General features: G+C 40.6%; 1 protein-coding gene across 2 annotated transcripts in view; it reads left to right on the plus strand.

The window, feature by feature from the left end:
* The window catches only part of CPNE4 (copine 4), a 577619-nt gene that overhangs the window by 512941 nt on the left and 44014 nt on the right, over positions 1–20664 (plus strand). For both annotated transcript variants that reach the window (XM_082719255.1, XM_082719256.1), the window contains one exon: positions 19079–19177. In XM_082719255.1, coding sequence (XP_082575381.1) covers positions 19079–19177 — 99 coding nt within the window. The remainder of the gene's footprint in view (positions 1–19078; positions 19178–20664) is intronic.

Raw genomic sequence — 20664 nt, forward strand, 5'->3', positions numbered from 1 at the left:
CCCCTAACCACAAGGTCTAATTAGCCTCAATATTCACATAGAAGAAACTCACACTAATGCGGGAGATATTTCTCCATTTACCATTTTTCTTTCTGGAAAGAATCTCAACAGTAGTCTCCAGCTTCCTTTTGGCCACACAGAACCTGGAGTTTCTGAAGTTACAAGTAGCTATCACAGGCAGAGAGTCTGACACTTCCGGATGACTAAAATTTTAAAAATGGTCCATAAGTGAGAGGAAAACTCTGACTTGGTCTCATCTACCCATACTCATGGTGAATTTAATAGACATTTTTCATTCTTTGTCAGCTCAAAAAGGAGAACAAGTTATTAAATGGCCTTATAAGGGGAGGCTACTGAGGAAGAGTATGAATTGCTTCTTTTAAAGGCAAATGGCAGAAGGAAAGCTAAGGGAAAGGAATAACTCATGAGTGGGAGAGACCTAAAAAGAGAAAGCCACTCCAGAGAAAGAAGAACTGAAGGATTCTCGATACTGGTTAACCCTTCCAGAGGGCAGCTGTTAAAATCAAGCTAAGCAGCAGGATTGTTACAAAGGTGCAATAACCAGCTTTAAATCTGGATCTGGGGGGGAGAGAAAAAAAAAAAAGTCCCTATCAGCATTAAACCTCACACTAGCCCAGAACAACTATTTAGACAGGGAAGCACCAAAACATCACAAGTCAACCTTCACATCCCATATGTGGCCCAGTGACAAGTGTTTATGCAATATGATTGATTATCCTGCAATTTACTTTGTCAATCAGTCACGGAGTTAATTACATGTTACTCTTGGGCACTATTATAAATAATGGTATGGCAAACTGTGCTAGATTTAATGGTCCTTAGCATTCAGCTATTAAATTGATGACACAGCCACATCAGTATTGATGAACAAGGACCTTCTCCATCAAGGATAATTTATATCACTGAACATAATGGGCTATCCCACTCCCAGTTTTGCAGAGACATTATTCACACTGATACAAGCAAGGAATCCATCAATAAAGGAGGAACAAACATTATTTTGTTTTTTGGGGTTTTAAAAAAAAATTCCCTGATAAATACTGATTGTGAGGAAACAGGGACTTTGTATGACTGACATAGAGCTTAGGGAAATGTGAGCTCACCATAAAACTTGCCAAAATGGGAAAGTCAGACAGATTCAGGAGGAACCATTTGCACACAAACACAGCCTCTCCACGGGGAGTCTTGAATGTGCTGTCCACCCTGACTGGAACATCCTTTTTTTCCATCCACTCCCCATATATCTGGTTGACTCTAGGCATCCATTAGTGAGCATCTTAAGTGGCACATTATCCAAGAAGTCCTCTCTGACTTTCTGAACTGGATTAGATGCCCATCATAGTTTGGGGCATCTAGAAGTTGACTCTGAGACAAGGGTTCATGTAAATGTGTTCTCAGGATTAGCTGATAGTGGGCAAATGGACCAGAGAAGGAAAGGAGGCAAAGTAAGGATAAAATATCAAGCAGAGTCTCAGAGAGGAGGGTTTTGGCTCAATCCTGCCAGGAATGAATGAATGAATGAATGAATGAATGAATGAAATATAGAGTTGTCTCAATCATGGATAGCCCTTAAGTCTCTGCATGTATCAGTCACTGGTCAAGGGCTACCCTGAGAACTTTGAGTACTACACAAATAGGAAAACCAGGCTGGCAGCTTGAGGACAATCCTCTAACAAAGACGTAAGTGCCGGTGTTAGGAGAGAAAGGATCTCAGGAGTTGGTGTGCCCCCAAATGGTAAAGGGATCCAATGTGGCATGGGTGGAACACACTGATAGTGTCTGCTATAGTGGCCTTGATCAGTGTTTCCATAGCCCACTGTGCATTCTGTAAGATAGCATGTATCATGCTGCATAGTAACTGTTAATTATCTGTCTTACCTGCTAGCTTGTAAGCTCTGTGATGGCAGAAGCCATGACTGCCTTGTTCCTCATTTTATCCCCAGTGACTAGCACAGCAGCTGGCCCACAGTTAGTCCACAAATGATATTTGTGAAAGGAGAGAAGAAAGGGAAGGCAGGAGCAAAGTTGGTTCAATGGAAGGATTACCCTAGGATAAGGTATCATACATACAAGCAAAGACAAATCTTGTAAAACAGCATTTTTACAAGGGTTGTGCTGATGCAGCTTCACACATTCTGAGCAAGAGAATCTTGGTTCTAAAAGTCAGATATTGTCCATCCCAGCCAGGAGTTCATTTGTAATAGTCCTGGAGGGGCTCTTCAGTGGATGAGGGGAAAATAATCAGATCAATGCTCTGAAATGCAGGCTGTGGTCATTTTACCACACAGTCAATCTGAACAAACATAAATATGACAACAGTAGGGTTTCTATTAATTCCTATCTCCTTTTCACTAAATGTTGGAAATCCTTAGGTAATATGGACCAGAGATCCAGCTTTTTTTCTGATCACATCTGGATTGCTTTTTAAGCTTTCATTCATTCTTTCCCATGTATTATTTACATGTATTCTTTAAAACCTGACTTCTAAAATTTATTGACTTAATAAGACAGAAGTTTATTTCTCAGTCAAGGAAAATCTATTGGTGTTCCATGGGCAGCTTCATACAGTGATTCAGAGATCCAGGTTCCATTCACCTTGTGGTTTCACCATCCTCTGAAACCTTAAAGTCCTTTTCTATCAGCCAGTGGAAAAGAACAGAAAGTGAGAAAGCACACCCCTACTTAACCTTCACCCAGAAGTGAAACATACCACATCTCCTTGCTGGTGACCAGTCACTGGCTGGAAAATGTAACCCATCCAGCAACGGCTCTACACTGGGCTGGGTAGCTAACCTCCTCTGCCACACAGTCATTCAACAAATAGTTATTAAGCACCTAAAGTATGCAAAGTTCTGTGTTCACTGTTGGGAACAAAATCGTAAACAAAACAGGAATGGTTGCCACCCCTGGAGCTAATTTACAGTTCATCGGAAAGATAGAATTAATCAGGTAATCATAAAGACACTTACTCCCAAATGTGCAGTGAAGAAAAAGTACAGGGACAGAAGGAAGTTTAAAACAAGCTAGATCTAGTTTGAATGCCTGACAAGCAAATATTTAAGCTGACACCTGAATTTTAAACAGATTTGTCTAGAAGAAGTTGGAGAGAAAAACATTTGGGTTAGAAAGAGCAGCATGTGCCAATGTCCTGATAGAAGAAGGATGTTTAACTTCTATTATCCCAGGGTAACCCAAACTTATTTCAGGATCAGCCCTTTTTTAATTTTCACTATACCTATTAACCTCCCACGCAACTGGCTCTCTGTGAAAACAAACTTTTAAAACACTTTGCTACCATGTAGATAAATAAATTCATAAATTTTTATTTCTGCTCTTTCAAATGATAGCCTGCCTTCATGTGGAATTTAGTTGAATACTTGGGTCTGTTTATCAAAAACTACCTTTGAAAATATAATGAATGCTAGATTAGCCAGAAGAATTTCTAATTAGTTCCCACTACTTTTTCTGTAGTTATTGATGAAGCTGTTACTGGAAGGGCCATTCCCATCAGTGAATGGATGGGTTTGTACCTCCAGGTAAAGAAGTTCTGTTTCATCTTCCCAGAGACAAATGTAGCTATTGCTCTGTCCAGTGATAGAAATGAAATGAGAAGAAAGGTTCAATTATTTGGGCAATAAGGCTGATAAGATAGGTCAGTGGCCCTGCTTACCACTGTCAAAATCTCAGTTCTCTGCTCATCCATCTTGCAAATATGTGCCTGGCTCCATCTGGATGAAAAGAATAGGGTGTCTTCCTGGCAAACTCATACAACCAAGTTCTATCTCTCAGGAAAATGTTCTATTTAAAAGTCTCTCTATAATAATTATTGTTTACAAGAGGAGAAATGAGTCTCTTTGACAAATAGAGTTTCACCAGCAGCAATTTTAGGCAAACAACATAGTCCAAACTCTTGGTTTTTTCATTTATCTAGGAAATTCCAAGCTCTTTTTTTCACACTATGTAAGTAAGCATCATAACTCAGTGAGGCACAGATTGACCATGAATGGCAAGGCTATGTAGGAAGTCTAAGTGATGTAGAGACCTTTTCAAACATACATACACACAAAAGATGAGATTTCAAAAAAATAAGTATTGAATTAACCTAAACTTGGTTGGTATATGTCCACACAAGGCTCCAATCAGAAGCTAATTTCTAGGTGATGAACCAAGATCCAGACCTGGGTCAGATGTGATGGTTGCCCAACAGAGTCAAGAGTCCTGAGCATCAAAGGTTGTATTCAAAGGATAAGCTAGACAACCAATCAAGTCAAAGAAACATTACAAACAATAGAACAGAGCAAAGACAAAATCAATGGTAATATTGAGGCAAGAAAATCCAGAACAATTTTTGTGAATCTGACTGGAATGCCTGCATTTATTTTTTATTGTCTTATGGATAGATGGTAAATCCAATCTAAATACCCAGAATTCATTTGGACATGTCAGCAGCAAAACTATTTTCGAATGGTCATTTCATGAGATTGATGAGGAGTGGCTCATATCTGCATGCTTTTAGGAACTGTTTTGTTCCCTTGTTTTAAAACTTCCAAGTCTTGAACGCCCATGATGGTTGCATTGGCAGTAATTAAATAAAGAGTAGCAAGTAAATGAACTTAAGTTGGGAATACACAGTAATCAGGTTGCCTGGCCATGCCAAGACTTCCTCCTGGCTGTCAGTCAGTCCTCCATTGCCAGCTTGTGGTTTCCAGACCCATTAAGCCACACAAATGGAGTCATCTGTTCTTTTCTGGTCTTCAAGCAAATTTTCCTCCTCAGGGACCCAGCAGGAGGTTGTCTGTAGGCATCAGATTATAGCAGTCAATAAACCACAAGCAGCATGGCTCATTTAGAAACAGACACAGGCATTTTGCTGGGAGAAACAGTGATTACTTACCACAGGTCCAGAGAACCATGGTGTTTATTAGAAGTCAAAAATGTGGGATTCAAAATGGCCAAATTCTAAACTGTCCCTTGGCCCTCAAACTTGTTCTTTCTATGATTCTCTCCTGGTGAATCATCAACCAAAATACCCAAGCCAAGAGCTTGGGGACAGTTCTAATTTTTTCTTTCCCCCTTTTCTTCTCCCTCAACCTCAACATGTACTTAAAGATTGAGACCTGTAGTTGCCATTTCCTTACTATCTTCATAATCTTCCCAATTTCACACTAAACACATTGGACTTCTGTTTCTCCCTTTTGTTCATTCTCCCCTTGGCAGCCAGAGTGATCTCTCTACATTGCCTGCAGAGGACTAATCCAACCAAGGAATTCTGTAGAATGTTCTGCCACTTGATAAATGCTGGGGTAGAATGACTTCATAAAAACAGTGAAATAACATCCTGTCCAAACTGTCATGTCATCAGTGCCCAGAGTATCTGCACATGAATCATAGTAGATACTCAGTAAATACTCATTCAGTGGTGAGTAAATAAGCAGTATGGTATATAGGAAAGCACAGACTCCCCCAAGAGACCAAGGTTCAAATCCCAACTTTACCACTTTCTAACCGAGTTACCTCAGGAAATTCACCTAACATCCCTGGGTTTCAATTTCTTTCAAAATGTTGTTATCGGTACCTACCTAGCAAGTTTGTTGTGAGGATTAAATGAGATGTGCTTAGAGAACTTGGTCAATGAGTACTTGGCAAACAAAATTAACTCAAATGCTAATTGTATTAAAAACAAGTAAATTGACAGAACAAAAATATGTAACTAGTAGGCACCACCTATACAGGGTACTTTATAAGGAAAATTGAGGATTTGTGACCTATGACCTCCAGAACTTAAAGCCTACATTGCATATCTCACCCCGGTTCAGTCAGTCAAAGAACACTTACCCCAGGCTCATCGTTGAACTAGAATTTAAAAACTTTCCAAAATCTAACATGGGAATCTAACAGGGAATTTAACATGGGGATACCCCAATGTCAAATAGGGATTTTGTAGTTTTAAAAGTTTAGTTTGATAATATCAATACCTGCTGGAGTTAGATCTGTATTAGGTAAAAACCAAATGGAAGATTTTAGAATTTGCCTTCCAACTTCGGTGAGTCATTACTATCTAGAATGGATGCAATGACACAGGAAGTGTGATACTAATCATTCTTCACAGAGCTGATCAAGTATGATCCCGCTGATGGGTGGGAATGACACTCGTGAAGGAGAAAGAAATCACTTAATTTTTCAATCATTTTAAGAGAAGAACAGGAACTTAAGGACCATCGAGTCTAATCCTTTCTTTCTCCAGATGATAGCCTTGAGCGCCTGAGAAATAGAGTATCTTGCCTAAAAAGGGAATGGCTATTCTGAGACCAAGAGCCCAAAGCTCCTGACTCTGTCCAGTACTCCTCCCACTGAATGCTGTGCAGAGCATTTGTTTTTGTGACTCAGTGAAAGACAAATCTTTATTCAAAATGTTGAGATCTCCCCTTCCTCCAAAGTGCCTCTCTCCTTAGTTTCTCTCCAACATGAGATGTAGATAGACTTCTATTTCTTTTCATGGCACATATTGTGGATATACTCTCTCAGACTCTTGAACCCTGGAGTGGCCGTTCTGTCTTACAACTCTGGGGTTATAAAGTTATGAAGTTACAGGTTATATAACTAATACAAATTCTAAATGTAATAGATTATATTCCTAATCTAGAATCTAAATTCTATATAAGTTCCTACAGATCCTCCAAAACATTAAAAGGGAATTGTCACCATTTGTGAAAAGTACTCCAAGATTCTTGTATGAAAGATGCCATTCACATGTTTGTTTCATTCACTCATTGAGTTACCCAACTAACTAAGTCCTTAGTTTTACACTTTTCTATATGGGGTTAATGTCTGTTTTAGACTGTAAGCTTTATGTGAGTAAAAATTAATTCATCTATCTTTACCACTAAAGATATAATGTGTATTACTGCACCTAATTCATTTCCTGACAGCGTAGATACTCAACAAAGGTGAGATAATGAATCAGAAAATAAAATAAAATAGGAAAAGCAAAATCTGTAGTCACTTTTTCAATCTCCTATTTTTGTATGTATCATGTCCATCTGCAATATGTTTCAGGAAATATAGAGGAGGTAAATATATAAAAAAGAGAGAGACCAGGAGCCGCATGGGTGTGGAAGAGGTCCTTTTAATTTCAGAACTCCTCAAGGGGAATCATACTTCATTACATGTTAAAAATAGTATGCGTCATACCCCAACAGCCTGCTAGACTGACTTAAGTTATTGAACATCTGTGCATTGGGTGGAGATTGTGTTCTTATTTGCAATTCACATAAGGAAGTTTCCTGAGTCCAACACCCATCAGCCCCTGATTGAATATCAGCTTCTCAGATAGATCTTATACCTGTGAATTTGGTAGAAAAGGGTGGTACAGGTTGAAGCGATTCAGACTGACTTTGATCATGCAGATAGAGAGCTCTTGTTGAAAGCTTGAGGCAAAAGTCACTGTCAAAGCCTGCCTCTTCACTCTGCCCACACAACCACAGGAGCTTCAATCTTCCTAGAGAGTGGTGAGGTGTGAAGTTAAAGAGGTTTGGACAAGCATTTGGGAGCCTCTGAAGCTTATCTGAACTAACCAAGCCTCCCAAAGCCATAAATCTCCAACGAAAGCTTCAAAGAGTGATATACTTCGTTATGGGATGTCTCAGGGATTGGCTGCAGTCCAGAAAGAAGAGATGTGTGAATTGCAAGATAAAACCAACATCGCATCACCCTTCCCTTCGGGGAATCTCTTAGTCCAACTCTCATGTGTGTAACCTTTGAGAATGTTGCTTGCCTGCTTAGAGCAGTGCTGCATTGCATGATCAGTAAGGATTCAGGATGGCCCTTGAATGTTGTTTTCTGTTTGTGGTCAGATTTCTTACTGGATTGAAGAAGACAGAGTAAACCAGGATATAAATATAAATTATTGCCACTGTTGTCCCAGACGCCTAGATTTTCTGTCAATTGCTTCTCAAAGTGTCCAGAGGCCACATGCATGCAAACTGGCAAGACTCTTGTTTCGAAGGCAGATTCTTGGGACCCTCCCAGACAACTGAATCAGAATCTCTGATAGGGCCTGGGAATCTGAAATTTAACAAGCTCTCTTAGGCATACTAAATCCCTAGGCATAACATTGTCTTATCACTGTTCCTTTAATACAAGCCAGTCATTTTACAAAAGAGGACTGAGTCCCAGAGAGGCGGAATGACCTGTTTAATGTCTCATTGCTGGTAAACATCAGAGGCCAGGTGAGGACCCACACCTGTGCCTTCCCAGATCTGCCCTTTTTCAGCACCACATCCCCATCATCAAACCCTGGGGCATTCATCATTGCATAGCACAAGTTCCTACAGGGAAGTGCTCTGAGATGCTTTCAGTGTCTCTGGAGCATGTAAAAAGCAGGAGACAAGAGATTTAACTGGGCAGATTACATTCCAGTCCCATGCAGGCTCCAGGGCAAGCAAGAGGAAGGAGAAAGTAGCTCTGTGTCCTCCAGTTGTCCCTGCAGGCACCCAGAGTGTTCTTCTGCTCTATCTGTCCTTACTATATGCTCAGAAAAGGATCCAGTTTTAGCCATTTATCCTTCTGTGCAAATAAACTGAAGAGCTCTTGTATTTATTTGCACATGCTGCTTAGGAGGTACTCTTTTCTTTCTTTGCTCTTGTAAGCCTTCCTGACTGTCCATGGTGACTACCTTTGGCACAACCCTCCAGTTTTGCCATGTCCATTCTATTTATTTACAACTGCATCTCCTGCACTAAACTGTCAGCATCTTGAAGGCAGGGGATACAGCTTTCATCTCTTTATACCCATTGACATCACGATCTCTAGTCCATGGTAAATGATAGATAAATAAATAATATATGTGTGTCAAATAAATTCTTGCAACAACCTAGTGAGTAGAGAAGACTTACCACCCCTACCTTACAGATTAATAAACTGGGTAGAAAAAGGCAAAGTGATTTGGGGATGATTACACAGTTGGCCAGTGAAAGGGAAGAGATTTAATTCAAATTATGAATGACTCCAAAAGTGCTGCCATTTCTCCCCCATATCAAACCACTAACATGTTACCTCCAAGGTCAAGATAATCCCTCTCCTGGAGGTAACTACATCTTCCACCAACTCTCTAATTGCGGAAAAGGCAGATTGGCCTGATTACTAGAAATGTGGGGAGACAAATGCAAAGTGTAAATTGAGAGCAAATTTGGAAGAAAAAACAGCAGTTGACGGCGAGAGACCAAAAAAGCAGATTGAGTTAAATGGCACTGACCCGAGTCTACAAGGGGAACTCATGCTTTGGGATCTTCCTCCCACGAAGCACCTGATATGAGTTTCAGGATTAGAGGAAGCTGCATCATTCTGGACATGCAGTACTGAAAAGGAACACAGAGCACTCCCCCACTGCATCTAGACTTCTTGTCCCAGATGCTCTGTGTTTCCTCTTGAAGCGGGGATCAGTGAGTGAGGGCAGGCCGGGCAGGGAAAACAGATGGTGGATGACTATGCACAGCCTCATTTACAGGGTCCACACTGGAATTAAAATGCTGGCATTCCCAATATTTAATATAGGTTTTATTTTAAAGACTGGTGCTAGAACCTACATTTCATAAGATCTTGCTTCGGCAACTAAGGCAAGACCTCTGGCCTCTCTCCGCTCCTTTAAAGTTCACCCTTCAATTATTTCTTTGAAAATTGCAAGCAGGTTTTTGCATACACTCACCCACAAGTCATTTCACCTACCTCCTGGCATGGGCCACGCCCCCCACCCTCAATCTGTGCATTGTCTCCCGCTTCTGCTACCCCTGAGGCCAGCTAAGGGCCCTTCTCCACTTCCATTGTATCAGAAGGACTAACCCCAAGCCAACAGAGCTCATATTCCATGGGTCCCAAAGATTCTAACACCGTTTTCTCCCTGCTGCTGCTGCTGCTGCTGCCACTTGGTGCGTGGATGTCTTAGCATGTGAATGCCAACGCTGTGCCCTCTAAGGCGTCCAGACGTTCCTGCTGCTGCTGCTGCTGTCCCCATCCTCCCTCCTCCCCCAGCTCCCAAGCAACACCTCCACTGCATCCTCCATGCTCCTGAGTCCCTGGGACTACATTCTGATGCTCTCAGTGCATCAAAGCTACTCTCTCTTTTCTCTTGGTGTACGTAAGACCCTGGTATTTTGTGCTGTTTTAGGCTGCCTTTTTGCTAAAAGCCTCCTCCCTAGAACTCAAACATGAATCCACCGGGGCAAAGCCCATGGAAAAACCTGGGTGATTGTCACCAGACTCTGCTCAGCCTTGCCCCACTCCTGTAACGTCCAGTTCTCTGCTGCTGGACCCATCTTGTGAGCCTACTCTCTCCTCACCTCCCAATGAGTCCCTCAGAAGATACTTGGGCTGTCATACAGACAAGTTTCCACTAGTCCTGCTCACCATTCCAGCAAAGGTGGCTCCTGCAGATGGACATAGTCAAAGCCTCGGCCCTGCCTGCCACCTCTGGAGCTGTACCTACAATAACGTTTATTTGAGAAACTTCCCCCTCCATCTGTCCTACCCATCCTACCTGTAACCATCTAACTGGATCCAGTTTCAGTCTCTGCTCTACTATGAAGCTCTCTGTTTACTCCACGTAGCCCTCTGCCCTGCCAGACTTAGAAGCCAGTCAGAATATTCATGTCACAACGGAGGAACTGCTTTTCACTCTTACCCTAAGGGCTGGGTCAATGTCAAATAGTCACTGCTGACTCTGCAGTGAGAAATCACAATAAAGTGATTAGAAGATAATCAAAGGAACTTGGATCCTCTCCCCATGGACATACCCAGCCAAGGTCCGCCAGGGCCCAAGTCACAACCATCAAATAAACAAATATATATATTTGATATTCTTTTTGTAGATATTTAGAGTGCTATTTAAGCCACTAAGCCAATTTTGTGTTAAGGGTTCTCATTGCATTTTTTAAAAAAGAAGTCATCCCAAATACTAAGTTATGGGTGAAATTCTCACAAATCCCTAATCTTGGCTGCTCTGAAGTATGACTACATATTTGCCTAAAACCTCCCTAAAATGATAGAATACTGCCTGATTTTCTAAAAGCTGCAGTTAGAAAACTGGTCTAGACTGAGTGATATGAAACACAGTTTGGTCCCTACATTGTTAGCATTTAATTTTGATGGTCTCAATTTAAAATTCTACCTTTAAATGAACTCAGTAAGACGCCCCTCCTGGATTAATCATTCTGGGCAATTCTGAAGAGTTCTTATTATCAAAGAGAACATTAAAATTGTATATAAATGTATTCTTCCTGAGAGAGGTCAGATATTGTGAATTAGTTGATTATTTAAAAAAAAAAAAAGAAAGAAAGAAAAGAAGGGGAAAAAGCTCTCCACTGGAAAGGCACCTGGCGGAAGTTTATTGCGAAGCTATGTGGTATAAGGACAGGGCCCTGGATGTAGAGCGATGAAGCCAGGTTCAGGTCCTCATTCAGCTCTTGGTAGTTCTGCACTTGGGAATAAGTCACCTTAGTGACTTTATTATATTTTAGGATCATCATCTGTAAAAATGGACCCATTTTCTCCTGGGGGTGGGGTGGCTTTTGGGAGGATCACCATGAGACTATGAACAATGTACTTTAAGCTCTCCAAGGTGTATAGATATGTATGTATAGATACATACCTTACAAGAGAGAACAAGGAGAGTATTGTTACATTACCAGGTATTAATAGTTAATTAATAACTGCATTACTTTAATTACTTTAATATGAAAGTCTCAGACTTTGGAACAGAAGGTTGAAAAAGGAATAAAGATGTAGTGTCATGTAATTAGGGAATTCTGGACTGGAAAGGGACCTCACAGAACATTCCTTCCAATTCTCCTTCCCCAGACACCCATTTATGCAGAAGGAAACCAAGGCACAGAGTTTGAGAAGCCTTCCTGAGGTCTCATGGCACTACCTGCAGAGCTCAGACTAAAACTTAGCTCTCCTGCTTCCCAGCCCCTAGCACCTGTGACTACAATCATTAAATTATGCCCATAATCCCATTTCTGCCTTCCTACACCCATGTCTACAACCACCAAAACTTATTATCTGGTTCAACTGTCTCCTTTAATAAAAATCAACAAGATGATTGCAATATCTTCCTTTCCCTTTGCAGTGTAGATAAGACCAAACACTCAGAGAACTGTCATCAACTTGACTCAGGAAGAGAGACCTTTTTTATTCACTTATCAGATATTTATCTGAGTTCTTACTTGTGCCCAAGAATTGTGCTAAACCCTGATAAAAATCTGAGTGCTCAGAGGTTCCCTTCAAGTCGTGGACCAGTGATGACCACATAGGTGGAGATGTTAGAGCGGATATAAACAGATATCAATGGAAGCTTAAGGTGATGATGTGACTAAGGAGTGAGAGAAACTTGACAGCAAATTCTGCTTCACCTGAGCAAATGACAAGTATACAGTGATTAAAAATAAATAAATGAAAATTTGAGAGATCAGAAGAAGAAGACATTTCCTTTATCTATGAGAATTCTTTAGTGATTTGTGGCAGTTATACAGTTCCTGATCACAGTTTAGAGAGTTCATTACTCCCCACCTGGAACTGCATCAGATTCTAACCTGAGAACTCTGATGTCAAAGTCAGCCATACTTTAAACACTGAATATTCAGTATGAATACTAGGTCACTAACCTCTCTATTTCTCAGTTTCCTCATCTATAAAATGGAGACAATTACAAACGCTCTCCACTAGCAGGGTTGCTGTAAAGGTTAAATGAGTAACATGGGAAACAGTATAAGCAACAGAGAGAACCTCTTCACTGTTCTCAAGCAAGAGGCTGCATAGACAACAGTGTGTGCATGGTCTCTGGGGTCTTTAGCTCTGTCTGTGAAATGCATAGATAGGTGTGTCTTGAGAGTTTGCAATACTCCATTCTGTTCTTACTTTACATTTGCATGGAACCTATTATAAGAAAGGTATGCCAGCCAACAGTGTACAATGCTACCAGTTATTCACATCTTTGGCAACAACTATTTTTTTTTTTAACAATAGCCATTCTAACAGATGTGAGGTGCTATCTTGTTATAGTTCTGATTTGCACTTCCCTAATAATTAATGATGTTGAACATGATTTCATATACCTGTTGACCATTTTTATACCTTCTTTGGAGGAAGATCTATTCAAGACTTTTGCCCATTTTTAAAAAATTGGGCTATTGGGGTTTTTGCTCTTGAATTGTGGGAGTTCCTTCTATATTTTGGATATTAACCCCTTATCAGATAAACAGTTTGCAAATATTTTTTTCCCATTTCATAAGATACCTTTCAGTTTGTTGATTCCTTTTCTGGATAGGAGCTTTTTAGTTTGACATAATCCCACTTGCCTACTTTTGGTTTCATTGCCTATGCTTTTGGTGACATATCCAAGAAATCATTACCAAGACCAATGTCAAGTAGCTTTCTCCCATATTTTCTTACAATAGTTTTAATAGTTCCAGGTCTTATGTTGAAATCCTTAATCCATTTTGAGTTGATTTTTGTGTATGGAAAAGGTAGCGACTGAATTCCTTTCTCTCTCTCTCTTCTTTCCTTCCTTCCTTCCTTTGTATTTGGATATCCAGTTTTCCCAACATCACTTGTTGACAAGACTATTCTTCGTTTTGCATTCTCGACACATTTGTCAAAAATCGGTTGACCATATATATGTGAGTTTATTTCTGGTCTTTCTGTTCTGTCCCATTGGCCTATAGGTTTGTCTTTATGCCAGTGCCATGCTGTTTTAATCACTGTAGCTTTATGATATATTTTGTAATTAGAAGTGAGGTGTGGACCACTTTGTTCTTTTTTCTTAAGGTTGCTTTGGCTATTCTGGGTTGACATAATTCAACACTGTTTCATGATAAAATGCTCAATAAACTAGGTATAAAGGAAGGTAACCTCCAAAATGATAAAAGCCATATGTGACAAAGCCACAACTAAAATCCTATTCAATGGTGAAAAATGAAAGCTTTTCCTTTAAGATCAGGAACAAGATAAGGATTCCCATTTTTGCCACTCCTATTCAACACTGTACTGAAAAATCTTAGCCAGAACAATTAGGAAAGAAAAGAAAAAGAAATAGGAAAAGAAGAATTAAAATTATCTGTTTGCAGGTGACATAATTCCTATATGTAGAAAGCCCGATAGATTCCACCAAAAGGAACTGTTAAAAGGAACTGTTGGAACTAATACACAAACTTAGTAAACTTGCATGATACAAAATCAACATACAAAAGTCAGTTGTGTTTCTATACACTAATAATGAACCATCAAAAAAGGAAGTTAAGAAAACAGTCCCACTTACAATAGCATCAAAAATAATATATTTAGGAATAAACTTAACCAAGGAGGTGAAAGATTATACATTGGAAATTACAAAACATTGATGAAATTAAAGGAGACACAAGTAAATGGAAAGATGTTTCATGTTCATATACTGGAATGTCATTCCAAATACCCATACTCCTTCAAGTGGCCTACAGATTCAGTGTTATCTCCATCAAAATTCCAATGTGATTTTTTTTTTTTTTACAGAAATAGAAATACAATCCTAAAATTCATATGGAACCACAAAATCTTCTTTATTTTAACATCAGCTGATTATGAACTGATCAACTGTGTCTATAAAATAATTTCACTGTAATACCTAAATTAGTGTTTGATTAACTAATGGGACTATAACCTAGCCAAGTTGGCACATAAAACTGACCATCACAAAAGGCTAGTGAACAATAAGTTGGCATATCTTTCTTATAATGGGTTCCATGCAAATGTAAAATAAGAACAGGATGGAGTAGTGCACTCTCAAGACACACCTATCCACGCATTTCATAGACACTGCTTAAGACCCCAAAGACCATACACGTACTGTCTATGCAGCCTATTGCTTGGGAACAGTGAACAGGTCCTCTCTGTTGCTTGGTGTGTTCATTGAGCTTCAGGAAATCCTAATACTTTATAGTTTCAATCACAGAATGGGATTTTTTTACACAGAGCAAATTTAGAAGAACTCAATTCTGAATCTCTTCTATTAAGAGACAATGTGGTATATTAGAAAATATTTCAGCTATAGCAACAAACACCTGCATTCAAATCCGTATTTGTCACTTTCTAGGTGTCCACTCAAGTCACTTAATCTCTCTAAGAGAGATTGGCAATTACCTATGAATGGTAATAATAGTATTGTCATTTCAAGGTTCCCATAAAGAATTAAAGACCATAAACCAAGTGGCATGGGTTCATAAAAGATGATCAGTTAAGACAAACTATGAACTACTTTTGGTTCAAAGATTATCTAGTGATAGCTGAGTGGTCTTGGGAAACTTACTTTACTTCTCTGTGCCTCCATTTCCTCATCCATAAAATAAGGGTAACAATAAATTGTTCTGGGGATTAAATGAGTCTATATATATGTGTGTGTGTATATATATACACATATATATATTTCATATATAAGTGAAATATATATAAAATAAGTTCTCAGAAAAAGTCTGGTACATAGTAAGCAATATATATATTGTTTAATTATGATAATTTGCTATCTGTGTGGGAGCTATGAAATCAGGGAGGTGGGAAACCTGGATTTTAGTCCCAACCCTGCACTGGGTGAACTCACAGAAGCCATTTCACTTCTCTGCCATCACGTCCGTCTCTGTAAAATGAGGGAGTTGATCGGACCCTCTGTGGAGCTCAGACACGGTAAGACTGCATACTAAACTCCACTGTGAAATGCAGGGACTTAAGAAGACTTCTGGCTCATAGAGAGTTCCAGCTGCTAATCTCTCACAGATCTGTCAAGTCTTCCTTATTGATTCACACCAGGAACCCTGCCTCAGTCTCAGTTTTTCTACAGGGCAGCTGATCTGTTTACTTTTCACCAAGATGTGTTCCTCTCTCAACCGCATCAGAGCTGTCAGAAACCAGCTTCGTGGCAGGGAGAGACGGAAAGAATGTTTTTGTTTTTCTGCTTCACTGTGTCTTCCATCCTTTAGGGTCCCTTCTGAGAAAGGTCAAAACAGAATTCTGCATCTGCCGCAGTGGGAAATGCTAGCCAATCAAAGAAGCAGGGCCCATGTAAGCGACAGGGCCTGCCCCCGGGAGGCCAGGACTAGAGTCCTGTCAAGCCTGACTCCTCCTCCAGCCCGTGGAGGGTCAGTGGTCATTCCTTCTCTGTCCGAGTTATAGCGGATTACAAACGTCCTGAATGTTATTCATGCCAGGTGGAAGGGGGGAAAGTAACTAAAGCATGACGGGACATCTAACGGGGCAAAAAAGGAGTGACAGGTGGTTTTTGCCTAAGATTCTGTTACAAGCTGAAGTATTCTGTACATCCCTTCTTTCTTTTTCTATATTCAGCTATGACTAGGGAGGCAGGAGGAAGGAGATTCAACCTCTTCCTCAATGCAGAAGAGTGCTTTTATTTATTTTTATTTTTTAAAGGATTTTATTTATTTATTTGACAGGCAGAGATCGCCAGTAGGCAGAGAGGCAGGCAGAGAAAGAGGAGGAAGCAGGCTCCTTGCTGAGCAGAGAGCCTGATGTGGGGCTCCATCCCAGGACCCTGGGATCATGACCTGAGCCGAAGGCAGAGGCTCAACCCACTGAGCCACCCAGGTACCTCTAGAGGAGTGTTTAAAAGGTTGCTTCCACTTCTTTTCTCTCCTATGCTTCTGCTCCCTTTGTCTCTTTAATCCGCTCCTCAAGGTAGAAGAGTACCTGAGCGTCAGTCTCAGGTGTGCCTTGGCTGTATTTATTACCAGGCAAAGTTAGGATCCTTAAAATCAGGGTCCCAAGAACCAGCCTTCTTTCTTTCTGTGTCCAGGCCCAGGTCATACATGTCCAAGGAGGGAGAGGCAGTAAGGAGGGACTGGCAAAGAAAGAGAAAAGCCCCTGGTTGTAAGTGACTGCTGATCAATGGATAGTGTTCAACAACATGATATTTACAATGCACATTCTAAGACATTTTTCCAAATGGCTGAATCATTAATTGGTTCCACCATCTAATGGAATAAATGAGGAAGAACTTCTTCCGGCTTCGAATTAAGAAGGGGGTTCTCAGCCTCCTACCAAACATTGGTATGCTTAGCATTTCAACCAGAAAGAGCTTTGCCTTTCATTAATGTTATTTTGCAATCTATACAACTCCAACTAATCTTACCATCTCTGAGCTAGAGAAAACCCAAAGACCATCCCACTAAACCCTCCATAACATTCTCTACTTGACTTTCTCTACCACATTTTTGGAGCATAGTCCTGCCGTTTCTTCTTAAACATTTCTAGCAATGAAACACACACTCTTACACAAACAGATAACTTTATGTCCAGACAGGTGTAATTCCGAGAGACGCTTTTTTTTGTTGTTGTTATTTCTTTGTAACTTCCTCACAAAATTTATTTTCCCGCTTTTTGAATCAGACAAGGTAAATTGAAATACCTTTTCCTAAGATATTTAAGTACTTAAATAGTTCTCAGACTGGGTTATGTGGTCGCAATCTCAGTGGCTGAGAACAGCAGTGATTTACTTCTTGTAGATACAAATGGCCATCCCAGATCACCTGGAGACTCTGCTGTGCATTTCCCTCACTTAGAGACTCAGACTGACATAACAGATCCTATTAGTAGTTTACTTGTAGCATCTACCAATTGAGTCAATATGTAGTGACCAAAAAGTTAGTGTACATTGAATGGTTTCAACTGAATGTTAATTGTAATTCTCCAACTCCCTGCGGTCAAAGATTCATTTCAAAATCTGGATAAGGTATCTTGAGTTCTACTTCCATGTACTGCAGAAGTTGACACCCTCCCCAGTGTTTCTGTGGGGCTCCCCACTCCTAGGAGTCATCTGTCTAGCTCTCCCTCTGCAACCCTGCTCCCTCAGTTTTCAATCCCTATGGGCTGTATCACACTGCTCTCTGGTCTGTTTGTCCCAAAACATGGACATAGCCCCTCACCTTTATTCTCCAAGTCACCACTAGCGTAATGTTGTTATGGGTGGCAGATTTACTAGTCACAGGGATAACAGGAAAGGAGGAAGTAGAGAGAGCGTCTGAGAGGAGAGCTATCTAAATGACTTGACCTTGAAATTTAGACCTCACCGTTTCTGAAGTTCCCTACCTGTCTCTTACCTCCTCCTACTCCACCGTCAGGCCCATCTTCAGCCCTTTGATGAATCCCTGCCAAACTTCTCAACTCATACTCCTGGGTCCTATGTTCATGTCTATAGTTGCAAAGGGAAAACTCAACTTGATATTATTTTATTCAGCAGAGCAGTTGAGCTCCTTTTGTCTTAACCTCTTCCATTTTGATTTATTCTAATACAATCTCCTTCATAACCAAAGGACTTATTAATATGTTTTCCAACAAGAAGAATTATCTACCATAACCTTCACACTGGAAGAGAAAGCAAAAGTTGAGAAATTTGTTTTTCTTCAAGTGAATTGGGGTAAAGCCAAGGGGGAGATGAACCATGAGACTATAGGCTCTGAGAAACAAGCTAAGGGTTTTGGAAGGGAGGGGTTGTGGGGAGATGGGTGAGCCTGGTGATGGGTATTAAGGAGGACACGTATTGCATGGAGCACTGGCTGTGGTGCATAGGCAATGAATCTTGGAACACTGAAAAAATAAAAAAAATTTTTTAAAAAAAGATGCCATCAAAAAGAGGCACTTAGGTGACTCAGTTCATTAAGTGTCTGCCTTAGGCTCAGGTCATGATCTCAGGGTCCTGGGATCGAGCCCCACCCTGTTGGACTCACTCCCTAATGGGGAGTCTGCTTCTCCCTTTCCCTCTGCCCCTCCCCACTGCTCATGCTTGTGCTCTCTCTCTCTCAAATAAATAAATAAATTTTTTTAAAAATTAAATTAAAAACTTAATTAAAAAAAAAAAAAAGAAACTATAGAAACCAAAGGCATCATATATCCCACATGCCACAATTCTGGAGTGTTGGGTTTTTGTTCCAGACTACACATCTCTCATCAGGTCTTCCTCACACTGCCTTCAGCTACTGTGAGTTCATTCTTGATTTTTTTTTAAGAGATACTTTCTCTCCTCTTGCAGTGCATAGTATGGGACTGGGACTCCAATGGCAAACATGACTTCATTGGAGAATTCACCTCGACATTCAAGGAGATGAGAGGAGCAATGGAAGGGAAACAGGTAGGTGGTAAATCACACATGGTATTTCCCCCAGACACTTCTCTCTTGATGTATCCTTAGTACCACTACACATGGAATACCTAGAGAAGAGATATCAATATTTGATTAAATGTGACAAGTTGGAAGCATGATGGGATTTGAGTACCTAGATTCTACTATTAACCCAACCAAAGCAACTAGTGTGAGCTTGGAGAGGACACCGCCCCAGTGTGGTACAATTTCTCCATCAATAAAACAGAGAGGTCAGATGAGAATATCTCTGATTTCCTTTAGCTGTGTAGCCTTGGACAAGTGACTTAACCTCTCTGTGCCTCAGTTTTATCACTTAAAAATGAAGGTGATTAGTGTACCTACCTAATAGAACTTTGTGAAGATTAAATGAGATAATTCATGATATGTACTGAGAGGCGTGCCTAGCATGTAGCTAGTGCTTCCCAAATATCTGTTTATGGTAATATTTTCTTTCCATGACTTGGTGGCATTAATTACATATTTACTGCTTTGGAAAAATTATCAGATTCCTCCAGATATTCAATACGGCCACGGGATTTTCTTTTGGCTCCACCATTTCACTCACACACTGGATACTGAGACATGGACCCAAACCCCAGCACATAACAGAGGCATATAGGGATTTCATCATGCCACACAGCAACCTAAATGTCTTCTTCATTTCTCTCAGGCACACATACATTCATGTATCTATAAACTGATCAGTCATTTGTTTTCCTCTGGACCCTAACCAGGTAACTGCTGTTCTTACCTGTTCATTGTTCATCTGCCCAATTCCTAGCCACGAAACCTGTATCTCTTTGCCTGTGGGATTTCTGTGGTAACTGAAGCCCCTATTCTGCCTCTGCCCACAGCCAGGTGAAGTATAAGGGAAGGTGTAGCTCCTTCTAGGGACCAGCCCTAAACACATAACTAATGGGGGAGGGGGGGTGGAGTCTAAATACCCCAGATGTCTTTCCCCACAGGGGACAGAACTCTGAGTGTGTGTTCTATGGAGTTCCTAGAGTTCCTCAGCAGGAACTGGTTGCCCACAGTGGTAACTGACTGCAGACTTCTTTGGCAGTCTCTGATTCTCAATTCCCCACTCCTCAGTTGGTGCTTCCTGATATTACTTCCCAAATGAACTACTTACACTTAACTCCTTGTCTCAGGGGATCTCAAAACCAAAATACCTGACCTTCTTACTCTGGGGCCCACTGTCCCCATGGAACAGAAAAGAGTGACAGCTGAGTGTTCAATGGCTTTGAAAAGGGCTTTCCCTTAGAGATAAGATCCTATACCTGGCCCGGTCAGAAGTGCTGATTACAGAGGATATCACAACTCATTTTCAGTGTCTCTTCTTTCAGATATAAGGTCAAGATATACTTAGAATGGGGGGCACCTGGGTGGCTCAGTGGGTTAAGCCTCTGCCTTCAGCTCAGGTCATGATCTCGGGGTCCTGGGATCGAGTTCCACATCAGGTTCTCTGCTCAGCA

Source organism: Mustela nivalis (assembly GCF_964662115.1).
Source record: "Mustela nivalis genome assembly, chromosome: 1".
In the NCBI taxonomy this organism is placed as follows: domain Eukaryota; kingdom Metazoa; phylum Chordata; class Mammalia; order Carnivora; family Mustelidae; genus Mustela; species Mustela nivalis.